The 22952-nt window shown below is 43.1% G+C and overlaps 1 protein-coding gene across 9 annotated transcripts in view; it reads right to left on the bottom strand.

The window, feature by feature from the left end:
* CEP170 (centrosomal protein 170) overlaps positions 1–22952 on the bottom strand; it is a 303057-nt gene that overhangs the window by 152572 nt on the left and 127533 nt on the right. For all 9 annotated transcript variants that reach the window (XM_069769419.1, XM_069769426.1, XM_069769420.1 and 6 more), the window contains exons 3-6: positions 14302–14391; positions 12719–12797; positions 8821–8879; positions 8578–8728 (exon numbers count right to left, since the gene is read on the bottom strand). In XM_069769419.1, coding sequence (XP_069625520.1) covers positions 8578–8728; positions 8821–8879; positions 12719–12797; positions 14302–14391 — 379 coding nt within the window. The remainder of the gene's footprint in view (positions 1–8577; positions 8729–8820; positions 8880–12718; positions 12798–14301; positions 14392–22952) is intronic.

Below are 22952 nucleotides of genomic sequence, written 5' to 3'. Positions count from 1 at the left end.
TCCAATCTCATCCACATATCCCAGCAAACACACCCTCGGATCCCTTGGCACCGTGGATCTATACGCTCCTTTCACCCGACTCAAGACCACCAACCAAAAAGCAGCCAGTCTCTGTAGACTTACACCTCGGGCACTCAGAATCATCACGCAGTCCTGCCTTATGCAATACTTCCGGAGATTTGTAGACTTTGTGTATTATATAGAGCTGTGACAGCCTATACAGTTCGCTCAGTGACAGTCTTGGGACCCACTCCGGTACCGACTCCCAAGTTTCATTATCCATTGGGCCCAGGTACCTCTCCCACTTAGCTCTCGCATTTATCGGGAATCCCAAAAGGTAAGTATGCAGCAAGTCTTTATAAAGAGTGGAGATAACCCCCCTAGTAGTCCCTTCGCCACACATACTCCAATACTATATCTCCTTGGATTCTAATGCATCCATCCCTAATCTGAGCCCCATATGCGTTTCTCATCCGCAAATACTGATATTCCCCCACGGGCCCGAGACCAAACTCCACCTGCAATTGGGAAAAGATTTCAACTCCCCCTGCTCAATGATTTGATACACATATTGAATTCCCTTGGCCTGCCACTCTGGTAGTACCCCCAGTGCCACAAACTCTGGTAAATTATTATTATGCCATCGTGGGGAGAACCTGGTCAGACCCGAAGCTCCACGAATTTGTTTCAATCTACCCCACAGCTTACATATCAACATTATAGTTGGATATAACTTCCCCAGAGATCCATCCTCCAGACACTGTATTACTGGCCTTCTTTTCGTCACGTTTTCCATCAATTGTTGTACCACTCTGGACGACCCCTCACGCACCCAGCCCTTTAAATGCTGACTCTGGGCTGCAAGAAAATAGACTTCGTGGTTGGGCAGAGCCAAGCCTCCATCTTCCTTGGGTCGCTGAAGCGTCACCAGCCTGATAACGTCTCCCCCATACCAGTTTCCTGAACAGAGAATTAATTTGTCTAAATTACCCACTCGGTATCCAAACTGGCGCATTATGAAGAACGTATAGTATTTTCGGCATCAAAATCATTTTAATGAGATTCACCCTGCTCACCACAGATAAATACAACTTAATCCAAGCATCCACTTTTGCCTTAAGAACTCCCAAGACCGGAGTCAGATTCCTATGTGTGTAGTCCGTAATAGGCATAGAGATCCATATCCCCAAGTATTTAAATTGACTCACCGCCTTAAGTCGCCCATCTTCCAGAAGCTCGCTCCCAACCTCCCCCACTTTAAACAGAAATTGACTTACTCCAATTTATCGTCAGTCCCGAGAAAGAGCCAAATCTTTCAATGAGCCCAATGGCACACCCCCAAGGAAGCGGCCGGGTCAGCCAGAAACAGTAGAGTATCGTCCGTGTATAGCGCTACCTTCTCTTCAATTATCCCATATTTAAACCCAGATACCTCATCAGACTGTTGTATTTTGGCAGCCAATGGTTCCACAGCCAGAGCAAACAAAAGAGGAGAGAGCAGACACCCCTGCCTTGTCCCTCTAGCAAGCTGTATAGTCCGAGATAACTCCCCATTCACCCTGACTCTAGCCACCGGCTGTGAGTACAACAGCCGAATCCAGGACACAAACTGCGAGCCAAACCCCATACACTGCAACACCTGCCATAGATATCGCCATTCCCCACTGTCGAATGCCTTAGGCTGCTGTCACACTATCAGTATTTGGTCAGTATTTTACATCAGTATTTCTCAGCCAAATCCAGGAGTGGGTGATAAATGCAGAAGTGGTGCATATGTTTCTATTATACTTTTCCTCTGATTGTTCCACTCCTGGTTTTGGCTTACAAATACTGATGTAAAATACTGACCAAATACTGCTAGTGTGACGGCAGCCTTATGGGCATCTAAGGATGCAATAACTCTCTGGCCACAGTTGTCGGACATAAGCTGCAGATTCATAAACAGCCTCTGCATGTTGACTGCAGTGGATCTATCAGGCATAAAGCCGGACTGATCTGGGTGCACCAGGTTGGAGATGACACTCGTCAAACGGTCGCCAACACCTTGGCCAGAAGCTTGACATCCATAGTGAGTAAGGAAATTGGCCGATATGACTCAGGTTGTCCCAAATCTTTCCCTTCCTCAGGAATTACCACTATTATGGCTTCTCTCATGGATGCTGGCAGATACCCTCTACTCTTAGCCTCATCTAGAACCGCCTTTAATCTGGGAATTAACACCTCCCCCATATTTTTATAAATTTCAGCGGGAAACCCATCCACTCCAGGCTCCTTCCCATTAGTCATAGACTGTAATGCCCGACCCAGTTCCTCCTCTGTGATGGGAGCCTCCAAGCCCTCTCTGTCTGCGTCACTCATCCTCGGGAGCCCCAGTCCCTCCAGAAACGCCACTGTGTCTCCCGCCGATGCGTCCACTCGAGAGGAATATAGGTCTGCAAGTCCGCAAAGACCGTCAAAATCTCTGAAGTTTCGGAGATTTTAGTACCACTCCCGGAAACCAGAGAATGGACAAACGAAGTACTCCTCTGGGCAGAAGCCACCAGCGACAGCATATGACCAACAGTTTCACCCTCCTGAAAATAAGCCAGCCTCTGGAATTCCCACTTCCTTTCAGCCTGTCCCAACAAAATTTTCTCCAGATGACTTTGAGCTGCTTTTAATTTGATCCCCGCCTCAGGAGTACCCTTTATTACCATCTCGTCTTCTACCGCCCTTGGCCCTCTCTTGTCTTGCCTCTCGTCTTCCGCTTACATCTACTAATATCTCTAAACAGCAGCCCTCTTAAGTACGCCTTCATGGCTTCCCATACCGTAAGAGCATCTGCGCTCCCATCATTCAGCACAAAAAATTCCCTCACCTCTTGTTTTATCTCATCCAAATCTATACTGTGCAACCAGTTAGGGTGAATCTTCCACTCTCTCCTGATTGCAGCCTGTGTCCCCAGCATTTGGAACTCTACCTCAATCGGACTATGGTCCAATAGGACCCTAGGCAGATACCGCACTTCCCCCACCATCGTGTCCAACAGACGATTGCCAAGAGCTAAATCAACTCTGGATAGAGTACGATGAGCCGGTGAATAACATGAATACCCCCTTTCCCCAGCATGTCGAACTCTCCATAGGTCAGTCATTCCTATTTCACGAATATAAGTACCAAATGCAGTAATGTGTCCCACCGTCCTATTCAGGGAGCTTTTATTTTTGTCCCAAAAGTCATCACATATATTATTAAGATCACCAATGATTAGAAGTGGTATTGGGCCCCAGCGTTCCACCCGTTCCAACACCTCTCTAATTTTCTTGCTTGAGTATGGGGGCACAATATACATTGCCGCTATACACTTCAACACTCCATTTATTTTACATTGTACCACCACATACTGACCATCCACATCCACCTGTACCATCACCTCTTCATAATGCACTCCCACAGGTACCAACACTGACACATCCCTAGAATACGTAGAGAAGGTAGAATGGTATGCACTCTGTATCCAGCGCCTATTTAATACATCCACCTTCTCCCTCACCAAGTGCGTCTGCAGCAGACATATCATTGAAGCTCTCTGATCTCGAACATACTGCAGATTCGCCGCACGCCGAGACTTATCCGCAAGGCCTCTTACATTCCAACTCAATATCTTAATGTGGCCCCCCATCATGTGGCTCATCATCCTTTATAGTATCTTCCCTCCCAAGTATGAGCTGTCTAAACCCTCCCACCCCCCTATTAACACCCATCTTACCCCCCTAACCCTCCCAATGCTAGACCTTCTGCCTCTTATCAAGAGTGGGGCTCTACCGCCCATTGCGAACACTCTCCCTTACTTCACTCTCTCTACTCGCCTCCCGCTGCCGTAGAAATCAGATTTTCCCACCAATTTTTGTTTTTGCTTTAAAAACACAACCAAAACATTCCAACATAAATGAACATGTGGAAAAACTACAATGCAAACTTGCAGTACCCCACATAACCCTCCTCCCCCATACTTATTAACCATTACTGCCCCCTCCGACCATTCACTCAATATGACCCAGTTCAGCCCTTAACAGTTGCTCCTCCTTTTAGCAATTATGCTATTAAACGCCGACCCCTCCTCCAGCAACAGAGAGATATCCCCTATCCGGATCTCCCCGAAATGTCAATCGCCTTTTTCTTTAAGTTTTTTAGCATTAGTGTCAATCCACTGGGTAGCATCCTCTGGTGTCAGGACAAAGTGGGTTTTATCAAAAGTCACCACTCTTAACTTTGCAGGAAACAACATGGAGTATTGCACTCCCAGTTCCCTCAGTCGTCTCTTAAACCCAGTGAACTTCATCCTCTTTTTCTGAACCGCTGCAAAATAATCCGGGTAAAGAGCAGTCTTTTGACCTCCAGCCGTCAGATCCTCCATTTCTCTAGCCTTTCTAAGGATAATGTCTCTGTCCCTAGGGTGGGGGGCTGCGGCGGGACCCTGTGAGCTCTCTCAACAGCAAAAACTTTTGTCAACACTGTGCCACCAATTTTCTCCATCAGCCAGCTTTCAATAAACTCAGTGGGGTTTCTCCCCTCAGTTTTTTCAGGCAGACCCACTATACATATATTATTCCTTCTGGATCTATTTTCCAGATCTTCATTTTTGGCGGCCAGCTCTGATATTACTTGGGCGAACTTTTTCTCCGCTTTTTGCAGTTTTACTATATGGTCTTCTGCAGTGCTCACCCTCTCCTCCACTGCACCCATGCGTCTGTCCATCTTTTGCAGGGCTGCATTTATCTGTGCTGTTTCCCCTTTTACCTCCTGCATCTGAAGGGTCAGGGAATTTAATGGACTGCTTACATGAAGAGACCAGTGCACAAACATCCCGGAGAGTCAGCTCCTCTTCCTGTGCCATATCTTCAGGTCCCTCTATTGCCCCTGCCATGCTGCTTTTCTCCCTCCCCTTCTGTACCTCATGCTTTCCTGCCTGGGTCCCATCCTCCTCCTCCATACTCGCTCCAGCTCCGGTTTCCGTCTCTGCCTCCTCCGCTTCTTCCACTCTGGCATACTGCTGAAGCTTCGCCGCCACCTCCATGCGCTTCTGACATGCGGCGTTCACCTTATCAGCATCCTCTCTGGCCTCGGCGCCATCTTGGCTGGCTCCTGCATCGCCAGCTCCCGCGTCCTTCTGCCGCCGTCTGGTCATTTCTTCCACCCCCGGGACCACAGCTCAACACCGCTCTGCTCCTCGGACCCTCAGCTAGCGGGTGTGAGGCAGGAAAGTCCGGCCCGCAGCGTCTGCACAGGATTTTTATCAGTTTAGCAGCGGGAGCTCTCTTCCTTGCGACCGCTCACATGGCCAGCTAGGACACGCCCCCGACACACAAATTAGTTAATAACTAACATTTCCCACATGTAAAAATTTACAAAACCATTTTTTTAAGGGGCACCTCACATTTGAAGTGAGTTTGGGGAGTCAATATAACAGGAAATACCCAAAAGTTACACCATTCTAAAAACTGCACCCCTTAAGGTGTGCAAAACCACTTTCAAGCAGTTTATTAACCCTTCAGGTGCTTCATGAGAACTAAAGCAATGTAGAAGAAAAAAATTAAAGGGACTCTGTCACCTGAATTTGGCGGGACTGGTTTTGGGTCATATGGGCGGAGTTTTCGGGTGTTTGATTCACCCTTTCCTTACCCGCTGGCTGCACGCTGGCTGCAATATTGGATTGAAGTTCATTCTCTGTCCTCCATAGTACACGCCTGCGCAAAGCAATCTTGCCTTGTGCAGGCGTGTACTATGGAGGACAGAGAATGAACTTCAATCCAATATTGCAGCCAGCATGCAGCCAGCGGGTAAGGAAAGGGTGAATCAAACACCTGAAAACTCCGCCCATATGACCCAAAACCAGTCCCGCCAAATTCAGGTGACAGGTTCCCTTTAAACATTTACTTTGGAATCAATTTTTTTAAATTTTCACAAGGGTATCAGGAGAAAATGGACCATAAAATTTGCTGTGCAATTTCTCCTGAATACGCCGATACCCCGTATGTGGGGGAAAGCCACTGTTTGGGTGCATGGCAAGGCTCAGAAGGGAGGGAGCACGGGTTTGACTTTTTGAATGCTAAATTGGCTGGAATCAATGGTGGCGCCATGTTGTGTTTGGAAACCACCTGATGTACCTAAACAGTGGAACCCCCCACCAATTCTAACCACAACCCTAACCCCAACACACCCTTAACCCTAATCGCAACCATAACCACAACCCTAACCCTAATAACACTAACTCCAGCACACTCCTAACCCTAATCCCAATCCTACTGTAACTGTAATCCCAACCATAACCACAGCCCAACTCTAACTTTAGCCCAAACCCTAACCCCAACCCTAGCCCCAGCCCAACCCTAACCCTAGCTTTATCCAAACCCTAACCCTAGCTTTATCCCAACCCTAACCCTAGTTTTAGCCCAACCCTAACCATAGCCCAAACGTAACCCTAGCTTTAGCAAACTCTAAACCTAATGGAAAAATGGAAATAAATATATATTTTATTACATTATTTTTACATAACTAAGAGGGTGATAAAGAGGGGTTTTATATATTTATTTTGATCAAAATGAACCAATAGGAAACATTTCCTATTGTTGCCGGGTGCCGGCCAGCAGATCTCGTCCTGGAAGAAGATGCCGGGGCCTGCGGGACATCACAGGGGGGTGCAGGGACAACGGAGGTATCAGGGGGGATGTGGGGGCCCCATTTCTCTCTCCTCTGGATATGCGAATCATGTTCTGTGGGGTCTCAGCTACATTCGGTAGCTGAGACCCAGGACAAATTCCAGCTCTGGGGGGCACTATACACTTAGTTCTCAGCGCCGTTAAGAAGCGGCACTAAGGCATAAATACCCTTAATTGCAGCCGTTAAAACGCATATCGTAGTCTTCTTGGAGTTAATACAAGGTCGCTATGACAAAAAAAATAATAATTCTGGCGTTTTGACTTTTTTTTTTTTTCATTTAGCTGTTTAGCGTTTGGGTTAACGTAATTTTTTTATATTGATACATCGGGTGATTCTGAACGCGGCGATACCAAATACATGTATGTTTGATTTTTTTTTTGTTTTATTTTGAATGGGGCAAAAGGGCACGATTTGAACTTTTGTATATTTTTGAAAACATTTCTTTTACTTTTGACATACTTCAATAGTCTCCATGGGAGACTAGAAGCTGCCATAATCCGATCGGCTCTGTATGTAGCAAAATTGATCATTTGCTATGAGCGCTGACCACTGGGCGGCGCTCATAGCAATTCGGCAGTAACAACCATAGATGTCTGCTGGAGACCTCTGGTTGTCATGTCAACCCATCGGTGACCCGCAATCACATGATGGGGTCACCGATGGGAGGATTTCCGGAGCGCTTGCCGGAAGTGGGTGTTAAATGCCACTGTCAGAGTTTGACAGTGGAATTTAATGGGTTAACAGCCGCAGGTGGATAGCGATTCCACCCGTGGCTGTTAGAGGTACATGTTAGCTGTTCAAAACAGCTGACTTGTGCTGGAAAAGATGTGAGCTCAGCGCCGGAGACCACATCAAAGGGAGAGTCTGATATTGACGTACTAATACGCCCGATGTTGGAAAGGGGTTAAGTAGCACAGTGCATTTTCCAGCCTGTTGGTGTAAGGGCTCATTCAGAAGACAGGTTTTTTGTATGCATAAAACAAACTGATTTCCATAAGTGATTTGATCAGATTTTCATCAGTGTTAGGGCAGTGTGTCAGTTTTACCATTAGATTTTTTTTTTTTTTTTTTTTACATACAAGAAGGTTAATCAAGTGCTTCCTATCAAAAAAACATAAAAATCAGCCGGCACATTGATGACACCCGACTATGGTTAGATTTTTGCGGACTTATACAGAATATAATGATTAAAATGCTAATCTATTTCTTCTACTTAAAGCTATGCTTTGGAATGGTTTCTTATAGGTGACTCTTTGGCGCCTGATTGGCACTATTCTCATAGATTAAGTGGGTGTTATTTTTATAATTTGGTTCCAGCCTATGTAAGTTCCACCTGTTAACACTCCTACATAGGCTGGTTAGAATGTGCATGTTTATTGAACTCTTTACTTACCAGTTTAGTAATGAGGGTGTCTGGCTGACATGTCTTCATTACTAAGCCTAGGGCTTGGTGTCAGCAACAGCTGTTAACACCAACCCCTAATGCCATTACCCTGATATCAGTGCATCAAAATGAAAAAGGTGTTGAACCAAGAAATTACATCACAAAAGTTTTGCGTCTTTGCTACCAAGCGATGCAGAAACCTTGTAGAAATTTCTGCAAACAAATACTCATCATGTGCACAAACCCTAAAATGAAATCCCAAAGACGTCCGAGGAGTCAGAGAAAATTATGTATGAAAAATCATAACTTTTATGCCATCCTTAAAATCACAAAGCAATAGTACAAAATTGAAAAAGACCACACGTTTCGGCCAAAAAGGCATTATTCAAGGCAGAAAAAGTTAAAAAAAAAATGCAGCTATAGGGGGTCACTAAGGGGTTAAACCGAGAAACACTACAGACACATTACTCTTCTGGAAATTAAATGTCACATACCTGACACTTTTTCTTCAAGTTTCTGGGAATCTAATGTTCGCTCTTGTGCTTCAGTAAGAGCATTCATTTTTATATTGGTTCCTTTTGCTTTTGATCCCTCTGATTCCAAAGGCTTTTGTGAAAATTGGAGCTGACTTGTAAATTTTTCGTGCTAAAAAATATGTGAACATGAAGTCTTATGGAAAACTATTGTCGTGAGAGGAAATTAAAGATAATTTAAAAAAAAGAATAACTGAAAATCACCTTTAGAGCCTCTTCAGGTACTTTTAACTCTCCACGTGCTACAGTGAAAAGGTTGGTATGTATTTTTTTTTTAATTAAGGAAACAGCAACTGAATTCCCTGGAACAATTCTGTCAATAAAAAAATGTTTTCAAGCTATGGTAAATGCTGCAAACAGGCTGCATTACTGATAAAACAATGAAACATTACTTACTCCCACTGTGGTTCAGCAGTCCCTATATACCACACTAACTCTACCAAGAATCCATACTTCGTGGGAGAGTCTCTGGTGCATCCCACCATGGTCTGTCAGGGAACTGGACAACCCCTTCAAGATGCCCATATAAATGTAACAGCTGATGACCGAGGCAGTCATTTGATAACAAGAGGAAGACGGGCAGCACTATGCTTGCGGAAGAGACTCGTGGTCCAGACTCATCAAAGTAGGAACCTCAGCACCACAGAAAGGAGAAGAGACTAAAGGTCTTGCTGCAAGTGCTATTTATTTAGATCTGGCAAGGAGTCAAAACAGATCATTTTCAATGCATCAACCGTGAGCAGTCTGTCAAGGACATCTGTGTGTAGCAAGAGCCTGAAATCAAGAAATGTGGCAAGGTGTGGGCCATGGGGTTAAACCATATGGCGACAGACATATTGCAAAGAAATTGTGAATATGCATACCCAACTGCAAAAACAAGTTATTGAAAACTTCATACTTACGGTTTAGGCCATATGGCTCCATAGTTTGTACGGTATGTATCCAGAAAGCCTCTCTTTCTTTCAGCCTCTAGATACGGTTACCTCCTCTTCTTGCTAATGAGACATGTTTGATGATCTGAGTTGTGAATTCTGTTGTCAAGCTCCCTCCTGTGGTCATGAATGGTACTTCGGCTGGTTCTGTCCATGGGCTTCCCCTGGTGGTTGTGAGTGGGGCTGCGGCTTCTGAGTTTCCTTCCACAGGTGATGAGGTTAATTCGTTAGCTGGCTGCTCTATTTAACTCCACTTAGATCATTGCTCCATGCCACCTGTCAATGTTCCAGTATTGGTCTGTTCGCTCCTGGATCGTTCTTGTGACCTGTCTTCTCCAGCAGAAGCTAAGTTCCTGCTTGTTTTTCTCTTGTTTGCTATTTTTCTGTCCAGCTTGCTATTTTGATTTTTGTCTTGCTTGCTGGAAGCTCTGGGATGCAGAGGGAGCGCCTCCGCACCGTGAGTCGGTGCGGAGGGTCTTTTGCGCCCTCTGCGTGTTTTTTTTGTAGTTTTTGTGCTGACCGCAAAGTCACCTTTCCTATCCTCTGTCTGTTCAGTAAGTCGGGCCTCTCTTTGCTAAATCTATTTCATCTCTGTGTTTGTGATTTTCATCTTAACTCACAGTCATTATATGTGGGGGGCTGCCTTTTCCTTTGGGGAATTTCTCTGAGGCAAGGTAGGCTTTATTTTTCTATCTTTAGGGCTAGCTAGTTCCTTAGGCTGTGACGAGTTGCATAGGGAGCGTTAGGAGCAATCCACGGCTATTTCTAGTGTGTGTGATAGGATTAGGGATTGCGGTCAGCAGAGTTCCCACGTCCCAGAGCTTGTCCTGTATTATTATTAACTATCAGGTCTTTCCGTGTGCTCTTTACCACCTGGTCCATTATTGTCCTAACCACCAGGTCATAACAGATCTGGAATCTCAACTGCAACACTGTGTCTGGCTCTATAAAAATGTGCTGGTAGCATTATCTTGCCACAACCAATATTAGATTTGTGTTGCGAGATCCTGTCTCAAATATGCTAGGTGGTTTCGCCCACATAACCAAGTCCACAAGGGTATTTCATAAGATAAATAACAAACGAGGAGTCATATGTGAAGAACTCCTTTTTTGGGTATTGTTTCCAGGTGAGTTAGTGTGAAATAAATTTGCCTTTGGCAATGATGGAGCACCAATTTCAATTGAGGCATGGGTATCTGCCTCTCCGGGTGGTATATAAAGTTGGACTAACTTAGGACATTGCGACCCAATGTGGGCTTGTACTAACTGGTCCGTTGGGTTGCAGGAGAGTGTATGTCATATGAGAGGAGGATTTTGAAAATGTGGTATAGTTGGGTATAACTTAGATAGTAGGGACCATTGATCCCGTGAATCTTGTTCATAAAGGGGTGGTGACTCCACGGACTATACCTTGCCGCGTTTCCCGATTTCCAGCTGTTGCTACACACATTTTAAAACAATAAAACATTTTAAAGAAGTTTTTTTTTCTTCTACTGAACCTTTAACCCCTTAAACAGAGCCAATTTTGTACATAATGACCAGGCCAATTTTTACAATTCTGACCACTGTCACTTTATGAGGTTTTAACTCTGGAACGCTTCAACGAATCCCACTGATTCTGAGAATGTTTTTTCGTGACATATTGTACTTCATGTTAGTGGCAACATTTCTTTGACATGACTTGCGTTTATTTATGAAAAAATGGAAATTTGGCAAAAAATGTTAACATTCTGAAATTTTCAAACTTTTAATTTTTGTACACTTTAATCAGAGAGTGATGTCACATAAAATATTTCATAAATAACATTTCCCACATATGTACTTTACATTAGCTCAATTTTGGACACAATCTTTTTTCGTTAGGAAGTTATAAGGGTTAAAATTTGACCAGCGATTTCTAATTTTTCCAACAAAATTTACAAAACCATTTTTTTAGGGACCACCTCACATTTGAAGTGAGTTTGGTGGGTCAATATGACAGAAAATACCCAAAAGTGACACTATTCTAAAAACTGCACCCTCAAGGTGCTCAAAACCACATTTAAGAAGTTTATTAACCCTTGGGGTGCTTCAAGAGAACTAAAGTAATGTGGAAGGAAAATATGAGCATTTTACTTTTATTCACAAAAAATGTACTTTAGACCCAAACTTTTTTATTTTCACAAGGGTAACAAAAGAAAATGGACCACAAAATTTGTTGTGCAATATCTCCTGAGTACACCAACAGCCCTTATGTGGGGGAAAGCCATTGTTTGGGCGTATGGCAGGGCTCAGAAAGGAGGGAGCACCATTTGACTTTCTGAATCCAAAATTGGCTGGAACCAATGGCAGGTGCCATGTTGCATTTGGAGACCCCTAATGAACCTAAACAGTGGAAACCCCCCAATTCTAACTCCAACACTAACACAGCTCTACCCCTGACCCTAATCAGGCATGTGCCTGCCATTTTCTTCCTGGAAGAAGATGCCGGGGGACACCGGAGGTACAGAGAGGGCTCGGGGGACTCAATTTCTCTATCCTCTGATGTGCTAGATCATATTAGAGAATAATGATGTACTCGTCCAAAAGATTCTTTTATACATATAAACCTTTATTAGAAATATTAAAACACAGCATAGCCAGGTGTGTGGAATACAACCTGAAAAATCGTAACATACCTAAGGCACCACACTCCCCTGTGTATCCCCACTAGTATCAAATACTATCACAAAATACTCTCTTATATTAACTTATGGGATCTCAGCCCAGATGGTACTTGTGCCTCTGAGGGGTGGTGACGCCGCTGGTCCGAGGTACATATGCTGCAAATAACCTTGGTGTTCCCCCTTTAAACTTTATGATTCTTTTTGCTGGATGCTATTTACCAGCATAGTGATATTGTGTCCTATTACATAGTGGACCTTCTGTGTGTATGTTCTAAGGTTAATACAGGGTGCAAGTATGATTAGATTGCATAGCATTTGCCTTTGACCTGTGGCTCCTCTGTAGTTGTACCCATCATAGAATCCCACAGTAGTGTTATGGTACGTATTTTTATGTGATTATGCTTAATAAAAGTAATTATTTTTTCATTTGATCCTGTTTATGCAAATCTTTTCTATGTAGGGGCTCTTACTAACAAACTAGATTCAAATTTTGGGAACCTTAAAACTCAATTAATAAAAGGATATCATAACCAAATCTGAGTTTATCTTCAAGCTTCAGGGTAACATAAGTTTGTTCAGGAATCCGGATATCATTCACAAATGTCTATAAAGAGATCATAAAAGAGAAATATGAACAGACCTTGCCAAAACACACAAAACTACAAGGTAACAGGAAGATGGTGTAAAGGCATCTGCCAAGCCACCGACATAACACAGAATGGATCACTTCTATTACATATTAGACCGTTGGATTACCCGGTCAATAAAGGCAGGTTCAGCCGACATTAGTATATTGTGTATGGGGGCCTTTACTCCAAGCGAAAAAAGAAGCGCTCATGTGTATGGGGAAGTCATGGAAAAGAATGGAAAGGCCATGTAAGGTGTAGGATTACCCCGGCTACAAAACAAAATTAAATGTGCTTGGGTTTGCAGTTTGATCGAATGACAACACACTATTTCTAAGCACAGGTTTGCATATTTGAAGATATTCTTTCCTATACAGAGTACCGTATTTTTCCGACCATAAGACGCACTTTTTTTCCTCCAAATTTGGGAGGAAAGTGTGGGTGCGTCTTATGGTACGGATGTAGCATGTGGGGAGGGGGGCAGCAGTGAGTGGGATCGCACTGTTATCCCACTTCAGGATGTCCCCGCTGCCCAGAATCAGCGCTGGAGAAACTATGTGCTCCCGATGATTAAGTGCAGTGAATATTCATTAGCGGCTCCCCGCCCTCCTATCAGCTGAGAGGTGAGCCGGGAGCAGCAAATGCTTAAGCAGGGACACACATGGCTTCTCCAGCGCTGATTCCTGCAGCAGCTGGGCAGGTCTGTGTGTCTGGGGAAGAGGAGGCAGCAGCAGGGGCCAAGGGAGAGAGGAGATGGCTGCATACCTGCCTGCCATGCCTGGGCTGGACGCTGAGTTCTGTGCAGGAGGACCTGTGATGATGTCAGGAGTGGGCGGGCTGGAGCATCACATGGCAGCTCAGAGCCCTCCCTCTTCTTGACATCATCACAGGTCCTTCAGGCTCTCCAGTCTCCACTAGAATCTGCAGCTTCCTCATAACCTGTGCTGTGGAAAGGAAACGAGGGACTGCTCTGTGTACAGTAATGGGACGCTCCAGCTTTAACCTCACCATAGTGTGGCTGGCTGCCACATTTAAGAAATTAGTCTTTACAAAACACAATAAAGCACTCTGCCACTCCTTTGGTGAACTAGAACTCCCAGCATGTTATAGGATCTGCAGGACATGCTGGGAGTTATAGTTCTCCCATGGGATTTTAAAGCAGCACTCCAGTGTTATTTTGCAGTGCTGGAGTGGTGCTTTAAATATAAGCCCTGTGCCCCCATTCTTATACTCACCCTCCAGCATCTTCATACAATACTTTACAGACACCACACTGGTCCCGCAGTTTCCAACATAACAACATACTATTATATATAATAACACCACATATAATAGTATGTCATTTATGTTATTAAATATTTTACCACATTTTTTAGCTTCAAATATTTGTTTTCCCTATTTTCCACCTCTAAAACCTGGGTGCGCCTTATAGTCCGGTGCGTCTTATAGTCCGAAAAATACGGTAATTCTATTTAGGCTTACCCCATTGAGACTCCCCAAGTCCTTTACTAAATGTTCATCAGTAGATGCTTCATAGTTGATGACCGCATGTTGTTTGTCCACACTTCTTGACTATAGAATTTAAAAGATAGAAAAATCACAAGAAATCAGTAGGTTTAGTTGGCTTAACATGTAGGATAAAATGTTTGTTGTATAAACTCTCTCGTTCCATTATTTGTTATCATCTAGGTTTTGGATAAAAGAACATGGAAGCACAGAACACGGATGTGCCAAGCTTGCGGGTGAGGCTAAAGTCTCTTTTGACAGATACCTTTTAGGGTACATTCCCATGGTCAGTAAATGCTGCGGGTTGGACACTGCGTACTTCCGCAGTGTCCAACCTGCAGTGGCCAGATGTTACAGCATAATGGATGGGATTTCAAGAAATCCCATCTCAACTAGGCGTCCAGAGACACCCATGGCTCACCTGCGGAGACGGACATGCGGTGCATCGTTCCAGACCACAGCATGTCTATTTATCTTGCGGAGACACTCAGTCTCTGCAAGATAAATATCACCCGTACAATGTATAGAATGCGGTAATTCCGTACTCTTCAGTGAACAAATGCAGAATCACCTGCGCTCAATAGCCAACAGCGCTTTGGATGCAGTGTACGTGTGATTTACTGATCGTGGGGACATACCCTTAAACTACTCCAATAATAGCGCACTACCCACATTAATTATACCAATTTGGAAACTTCACCCCTCAAATAATTCATCTAGGGGTGTAGTGACCAACATTTTTTATTCTCACAAGGGTATCAAGAGAGAATCCACTCAACCATTTGTTACACAATTTCTACTGACTACGCCATTACCATCCAAGTGACTGAAAACTACTAACTGGGCACACGTGCCAATTTGGAGTGCAAATTTTGCATTTTGTGGGTGTTATGTCACATTAGCAGAGTCGTTAAGTTGCCAGAACAACATCCTAAAAGTGATTCTAATTTAGAAACTAGACTCCTTCCTCAAACAGAACTGTGAAGTTGGGAAGCCAAACCTCCGACTCCTCAATTTCTCTGGCTCCCACATACATGGCTCATGTTTAACACTAGAAGTCCCAGAAATTTCGAGCTCCAAAGGTTCCAAAGGTAGAAATGTTAAATGACCCCTTTCTGGGACTTCTAGTGTTATTAAGTGACAAATGTACTGTATTAAAATGGTAACATCAGGCTGTGAATCACCATTATCTACTATATAATTGTCTAAGAGTCACTTCCGTCTTTCTGTCTGTCTGTCCTTCTGTCACAGATATTCATTGGTCGCGGCCTCTGTCTGTCATGGAAATCCAAGTCGCTGATTGGTCGCGGCAAAACAGCCACGACCAATCAGCGATGGGCACAGTCCGAAAGAAAATGGCCGCTCCTTACTCCCCGCAGTCAGTGCCCGGCGCCCGCATACTCCCCTCCAGTCACCGTTCACACAGAGTTAATGCCGGCGGTAACCGACCGCGTTATGCCACGGGTAACGCACTCCGTAACCGCTGCTATTAACCCTGTGTGTCCCCAACTTTTTACTATTGATGCTGCCTATGCGGCATCAATAGTAAAAAGATCTAATGTTAAAAATAATTAAAAAAAACAAAAAACCTGCTATTCTCAGCCTCCGTCGTACGACGATGCGCTCGTGCCTGTGGCCATCTTCCGTTCCCAACGATGCATTGCAAAATTACCCAGAAGACTTAGCAGTCTCGCGAGACCGCTAAGTCATCTGGGTAATTTCGCAATGCATCCTGGGAACGGAAGATGCCGGCAGCCACGCGCGTATCACCGGAGCTTCACTGGATCCCATGGGGTGAGTATATAACTTTTTTATTTTAAATTATTTATTTTTTTTAACAGGGATATGGTGCCCACACTGCTGTATACTACGTGGGCTGTGTTAGATACTGCATGGCTGCTATATACTACATAGGCAGTGTTATGTACTGCGTGGGCTGTGCTATATATTACGTGGCGACTGTTATATACTGCGTGGGCAGTGTTATATACTACGTGGCTGCTATATACTACGTGGGCTGTGCTATATATTATGTGGCCAGTGTTATATACTGCGTGGCCTGTGTTATATACTACATCGCGTGTGTTATATTCTGCGTGGCTGCTATATACTGCGTGGCCTGTTATATATTACGTGGCTGTGTTATATACTGCGTAGCCACTGTTATATATTGCGTGGCCTGTATGAACGCATCGGGTATTCTACAATATGTATGTATATAGCAGCCACATAGTATATAGCACAGGCCATGTAGTAATTGTCTGCTATACATACACACATGGCTCCTATATACTACGTGGCCTGTGCTATATTCTACGTGGCTGCTATAAACATACATAAATACATTTTCTAGAATACCCGATGCGTTAGAATCGGGCCACCATTTAGAGATACAATAATCAAGCAATTTAGATAGAAAATATATACTTATTGGAATACATTATAGAACAAAAAAAAATGTAAATATGCAATACATTATGCAGTAAGTGGGGAAAACAGTTTTCAACAAAACCATACTGAATAACATTTGTACAGTCTATGAATCTGTTTTGATAAATAGTATCGCCTCCATCAGATCCTACTTCATAGATTACCTCAAATCTGATCTAATTATTTTAAGGCTAGAGAACAACCTCTCTACACTAACGTAGGTTGGCAGCAAAATGTTAACCACATGGGCAACATCTCTAACAATTTCAGGGTATGCACAGTCAGTTTTGATGAACAGTTGAACTCTCCTACTTCAAGAGCAAATGAAAAATTTTGATGGAATATTGTCAATCTGTTTGTTATGGGAATGAAATGATACCGTCCACAGACTTTTGAAAAATATAATCCTCATCTGATGAGGCTGAAGATATGGTAGCAGTAGCACTTATAAGACTCAAGTCCTCTTGGTCTTGGCATTCTTGCAGCCCAGTCATCCTAACTGCTACTTCAGTCAGAGCTTTTTTTTTCTTTAGTAAGCTGTTGATCATCCAGCAACATACGATGACTCAGGTCCACATAAACAGCTGACAGAAGAATTTTATTTTCTAATAGCAGTGTCTCCCTCAGTTTCATTGAAGCAGCAATGTCATCTGCGATTAAACCTCCTATTTGGGAGAGGCAAAACAGCAACTTCTTCCACTCATTTATGAAAATGCCAGGAGTTAAATCCTCAGCTTCTAATTTTTTAGTCACTGTAAAATAGGTGAAAAAGCAATTCCTTCATTTCAGACAACTGTGTCCATTGACCTTCATTCAGTGCTTCCTGGAGGTTGGTCATGTCTACAAGAAAGGGTTTCAGCTCAATTAATCGCTCAATCATTAAATAGGTGCTGCCAGATCTAGTGGCTTGATCCACAACTGCCCCTTTTCCAGCAGTTCTCTTCAAGATGGAATCAATTTTAGGGGTTCTGGCAGCAATAACCAATTTCCTCACTTTATAATCAGAGTTCCAGCATGTCCCTCTTGCAGACTTCTGGTCATTCCATATCAAGTGATCCAAATATGAATATTTTTTTACCTTACGTCTTTAGATTTTTTTTTTTTTATGAAGTACAACTTTAGTTAATTACAAATTAAAAGTTTAGAATTTTTTTTTTCATCAGTTAATTTTTTACAGATTTTTAAAGTTTTGAAAAAGCACGGATTTTAGCCTGGCATGGCTTTACATTTGTTATCATATCTCGGGCTAGAATTAAGATATAGAGGTGGGAGAGGCATCATTTTTCTCAGAACGGTACCAGCTTTCATTTGATATGTCACAAGACTATGTTTCTTTATATTTTGTTTTGGAGAAATCAAATTAAAAATTTTGATGCGCAATTCTGAAAAAAACGTATGTTTTAAAATTGTGAAAACATGCATGTGTGTTACTCGTGTCATTGATTATATTTGTACAGGGACTCAACTTGGGATCTATCAAATTTGTATTTTTTTTTTTAAGCCTTGAATCATCTGATTTTATGTTTGTGTGAGTTTCTTCCTTTTTTCTTTTCAAATTACAACTTATTGCATTAAACATTTATATGTAACAATAAAGAAACACAAAAAACAAATACCAAAGTGCCAGAATAAATACATCTTAATCATTATAACAACTTGCTCAGCATTTTCAACCTGAATTCTTTGAACAAGCCAAAAGATAAAAGGTGATCATATCCTCAAGTGTGATTTTCCAAATACAGTCTGATCCTAATTACGGTATATGTTAAAAACAAGATTAAAAGAACCAATATTTCTACAACCTATTTATACATGGAACAATTTTTTTTCTACTACATCACTAAACATGTCATTTCTGAAGTGTTTAAGAAGAATAGTACAGTAGTTAAATCCTCGTTCTATAAAATATGAACTAATCAAACAATTAATAGTAGGTTTTTACACTGGCCTGTTATCATCAATGTGTCCCTTCTAGTGGGTGAAATGTTATCTTGTCCATAAGGGCTCAGTAGCAATGGCCGTTTCCTTCTGTGTCAGTATGTGTGGCCGGTCATGGTGCTCGGCTCCACATGAGTTATATCTGATTTTTGTTCACTTTTACAATGTCTGATTTTCTTGGATACACAAAGGACGGCGCTGGACCAGAAAGTGCAGAAAAGTCACTTCTAGGTCTTAATTTTCACAATCTTTGGAGAGTCCAGTAGCCGCCAGCGCCAGTCATATTCACAGGTCACGTAACCAGTTGTGCCATCCATTGCCGATCTTGTGCCGCTTTCTACCACTTCATGGTCGTCACTGTCTTTATTTCCAGTACATGGGATGACAGTCCGGTATTGCTGAGTCCCTGTGATGGGTTCTGCTTCCTGTAACTGATGTTATAACAAACTCTCCTCCTCCTCTTCGTAGTCCTGGTTTGTACAATACATGAACTGGATGTTAAGAATATTTTTCTCCCTCCATTTGAGGAGTTGCCTGGGCATTAAGATCTGGTGTGAATTTGGCCTCTGGAGGCTGGAGCTGCTGCCTGTCATCTGCTCTGCAGTCACCGTCTACCCCTGGTCATTTTCTCAGCCCTAACAAAGCTTCTCCTCTGTCCTCTCCTGCTTCTAAGTGGTAACATAATAAAATAATACAGTAATATCTAGCAATCATGGATTATTTGGTAAATCTAAACCCCACACTGTTAGACCACAGGCTGAACAGATCTGAAATCAAGATTTTTGAACTGACACTGTAATAGTTTTATTTTTTAAAATATGATCCCATTTTGTATTTTGGTACAGATGTGGATAGGAGCATAGCAGGCACATGTGCAGTTTTTGACATTTTTAAATTAAACGTTTTTTTTGGAAATGCGTTTTTAAGTTTTGCGCTTGCGTTCGCATAGGTAAAATATTATCAAAGATACTCTTGTGACATATCTGGTGAAAGCCTGTACAGTTCTGAGTAGAATGGTGTTTATTTTGTTTCTCTATCTCTTTTCTAGCCTGAGTTATGGGGAGAAATGTAAAGGCAGGCAACACCGAAATTCGCACTTTTTCCGAACTTTGAAAATCAATAAAAAATATCTAGAATTTTTTCTTCTTCACATTTTGCATTCTCTGACACACTGTTACCAAATAACAAAATCTCAAAAGAATTAAAAATATAGTGGTAAAAATCATTGGCTCACTTGACATGGAATCGCTTATTGCCAGCTGCAGCGGGTGCACAACACAGCTCATGTGATGAATAGCAAAGAGGTGTGAAGCAGCTTCAACAAGATCTTCTACCGTATATACTCGAGTATAAGCCGATTTCAGCTCTTTTTTTTAGTATTCAATTAAATTATTTTTTTTTATATTAAAGGGAACCTGTCACCCCGTTTTTTCAGTAGGAGATAAAAATACCGTTAAATAGGGCCTGAGCTGTGCTTTACAATAGGGTATTTTTTGTCCCCTGATTCCCTACCTATGCTGCCGAAATACCTTACAAAAGTGGCCTTTTTCGCCTGTCAATCAGGCTGGTCAGGTCGGATGGGCGTGGTCACAGCGCTGTTTCTCCCCCACATCTTGCTTATGTTCCCGTTGGTGGCGTAGTGCTTCTCGCATGCGCAAGTGCCGAATGCACTGCGCAGCTGTAGAAAAAGAGCGCGCTCGCCGCTATTCAGCGGTTTCTCGGTGGGCGTGGCCATCTTCCTGAGGCCGCGCGTGCGCAGATGGAGTCTCCTGCTTCCCGGGGCTTCAGGAAAATGGCCGCCGCAATGTCCATCTGTGCACGCGTAGTATATTGCACAGCCCGCGTATTACATTGCCCAGCCCGCATAGTATATAGCAATGTGGGCATCATAGTCATGTTAAAAAAAAGAATTAAAATAAAAAATAGATATATATTCACTTTCCGTTGACCCCCGGATCCAGGAAGCGTTTACCAACGCTTCAAGAGTGCATTGCGGTCTCGCGAGATGATGACGTAGCGGTCTCGCGAGACCGCTACGTCATCATCTCGCGAGATCGCAATGCATGGACCGGTTAGGCTACTTTCACACTAGCGTCGGAATCTCCCCGTCGCAATGCGTCGGGCAGAGATTCCGACACTAGCGTTTGACGCACTGCACAACGGGTCCAGTGGATGCATTTCTCCGGCGCATCCGCTGCCCCATTGTGAGGTGCGGGGAGGTGGGGGCGTCAGGAGCAAAAAACGTTACATGTAACGTTTTTTGCTCCCGGCGGTCCGCCACAACACGGCGCAACCGTTGCACGATGGTTGCGACGTGTGGAAAAGCATTGCAATGCGTCACTAATGTTAATCTATGGGGTAAAAACGCATCCTGCAAACAACTTTGCAGGATGCTTTTTTTGCCATAAACGACGCATTGCGACGTCTGGCAAAAAACGCCAATGTGAAAGTAGCCTTACCGGAGCGTCGCGAGGAGCGGGAAAGGCGCCGGAAGGTGAGTATATGATGATTTTTTATTTTTTTTTATTATTTTTAACATTAGATCTTTTTACTATTGATGCTGCATAGGCAAATAGTAAAAAAGTTGGTCACACAGGGTTAATAGCAGCGGTAATGGAGTGCGTTACACCGTGACATAACACGGTCCATTAGCGCTGCCATTAACCCCGTGTGAGCACTGACTGGAGGGGAGTATGGAGCGGGTACTGACTGCGGGGAAAACTGCGCCCGACGCTGATTGGTCGTGGCAATGGTTGTGAGCGTTTTGCCACGACCAATCAGCGACTTGGATTCCATGACAGACAGAGGCCGCGACCAATGAATATCCGTGACAGAAAGACAGACAGACGGAAGTGACCCTTAGACAATTATATAGTAGATGACATAAAAGGCAATATAAAAATCAATGTGTGACACATTGTCACACATTGATTTTTATATTGCCTTTTATGTCATTAATTTTTTATAAAGGTTTTATTACATCAATTTTCCTGTAATATAATGAGCTTTTAGGTATTTTTTTTGTGTGTAATCATGTATTATTAATATTAAAAAAAAGAATACTCATTGAATACTTTTTTGGGGTGATATATTATGCTTGGTATTCTTTGCTTTTTATGATCAATATATATGGCATTTCTTTTCTATATAGGTTTTTTGCTTTTTACACTAAGGCCTGGAGAAACTGGCTGCTGTGATAAGCTTTACGGTACCGTTACACTAAACGACTTACCAACGATCACGACCAGCGATACGACCTGGCCGTGATCGTTGGTAAGTCGTTGTGTGGTCGCTGGGGAGCTGTCACACAGACAGCTTTCTCCAGCGACCAACGATCAGGGGAAAGACTTCGGCATCGTTGAAACTGTCTTCAATGATGCCGAAGTCCCCCTGCAGCACCCGGGTAACCAGGGTAAACATCGGGTTACTAAGTGCAGGGCCGCGCTTAGTAACTCGATATTTACCCTGGTTAACATTGTAAAAGTAAAAAAAAAAAACCAATACATACTCACATTCTGATGTCTGTCACGTCCCCCGGCGTCAGCTTCGCTGCACTGACTCAGCGCCGGCCGTAAAGCAGAGTACAGCGGTGACGCCACTGCTGTGCTCTGCTTTACGGCCGGCGCTGACACAGTCAATGCAGGAAGCTGACGGCGGGGGACGTGACAGACATCGGAATGGGAGTATGTAGTTTTTTTTTTTTTTTAAACTTTTACAATGGTAACCAGGGTAAATATAGGGTCGCTGTCACACATAACGAGATCGTTAGTGGGATCGTTGCTACGTCACAAAAAGCGTGACGTTGCAACGATATCGTTAACGAAATCGTTATGTGTGAAGGTACCTTTAGTATCTTTTACTGACAGTGTTTTGGTAACAATTTTCTTGTTGTCACAAACAAATCGAAGGCTGATAGCAAAATAGTTCACTTTGTGACGTGTGCAAGCATTCATTTTAAGAAACACAAAGCATCTTGAGCATATTTTTAAGATCCTCCTTTTGGTTAAGGGCTTCTTCAATCACTAATTTCTAATACTTTCTAATACTTTCTCTTTCCAATGAAACACAAAGATTGCAGGCCATTTCTCCATTAAGAGCTGTAAAAGCTGGTCATGCAAAAAATGTTAATGGTACACTGTGCTTCAAAACAAGCTTGATGAGCTGTCTTTTAGGCTATGTGCACAATTGCAGAATTGCAGCAGAAATTTCAGCGGCAATTCTGCAACTCCCTGCAGTGGGAAATACGCATGCAGAATTGG

Source organism: Ranitomeya imitator, chromosome 5 (assembly GCF_032444005.1).
Source record: "Ranitomeya imitator isolate aRanImi1 chromosome 5, aRanImi1.pri, whole genome shotgun sequence".
Lineage (NCBI taxonomy): Eukaryota > Metazoa > Chordata > Amphibia > Anura > Dendrobatidae > Ranitomeya > Ranitomeya imitator.
This window is presented reverse-complemented; position numbering and strand designations above follow the sequence as displayed.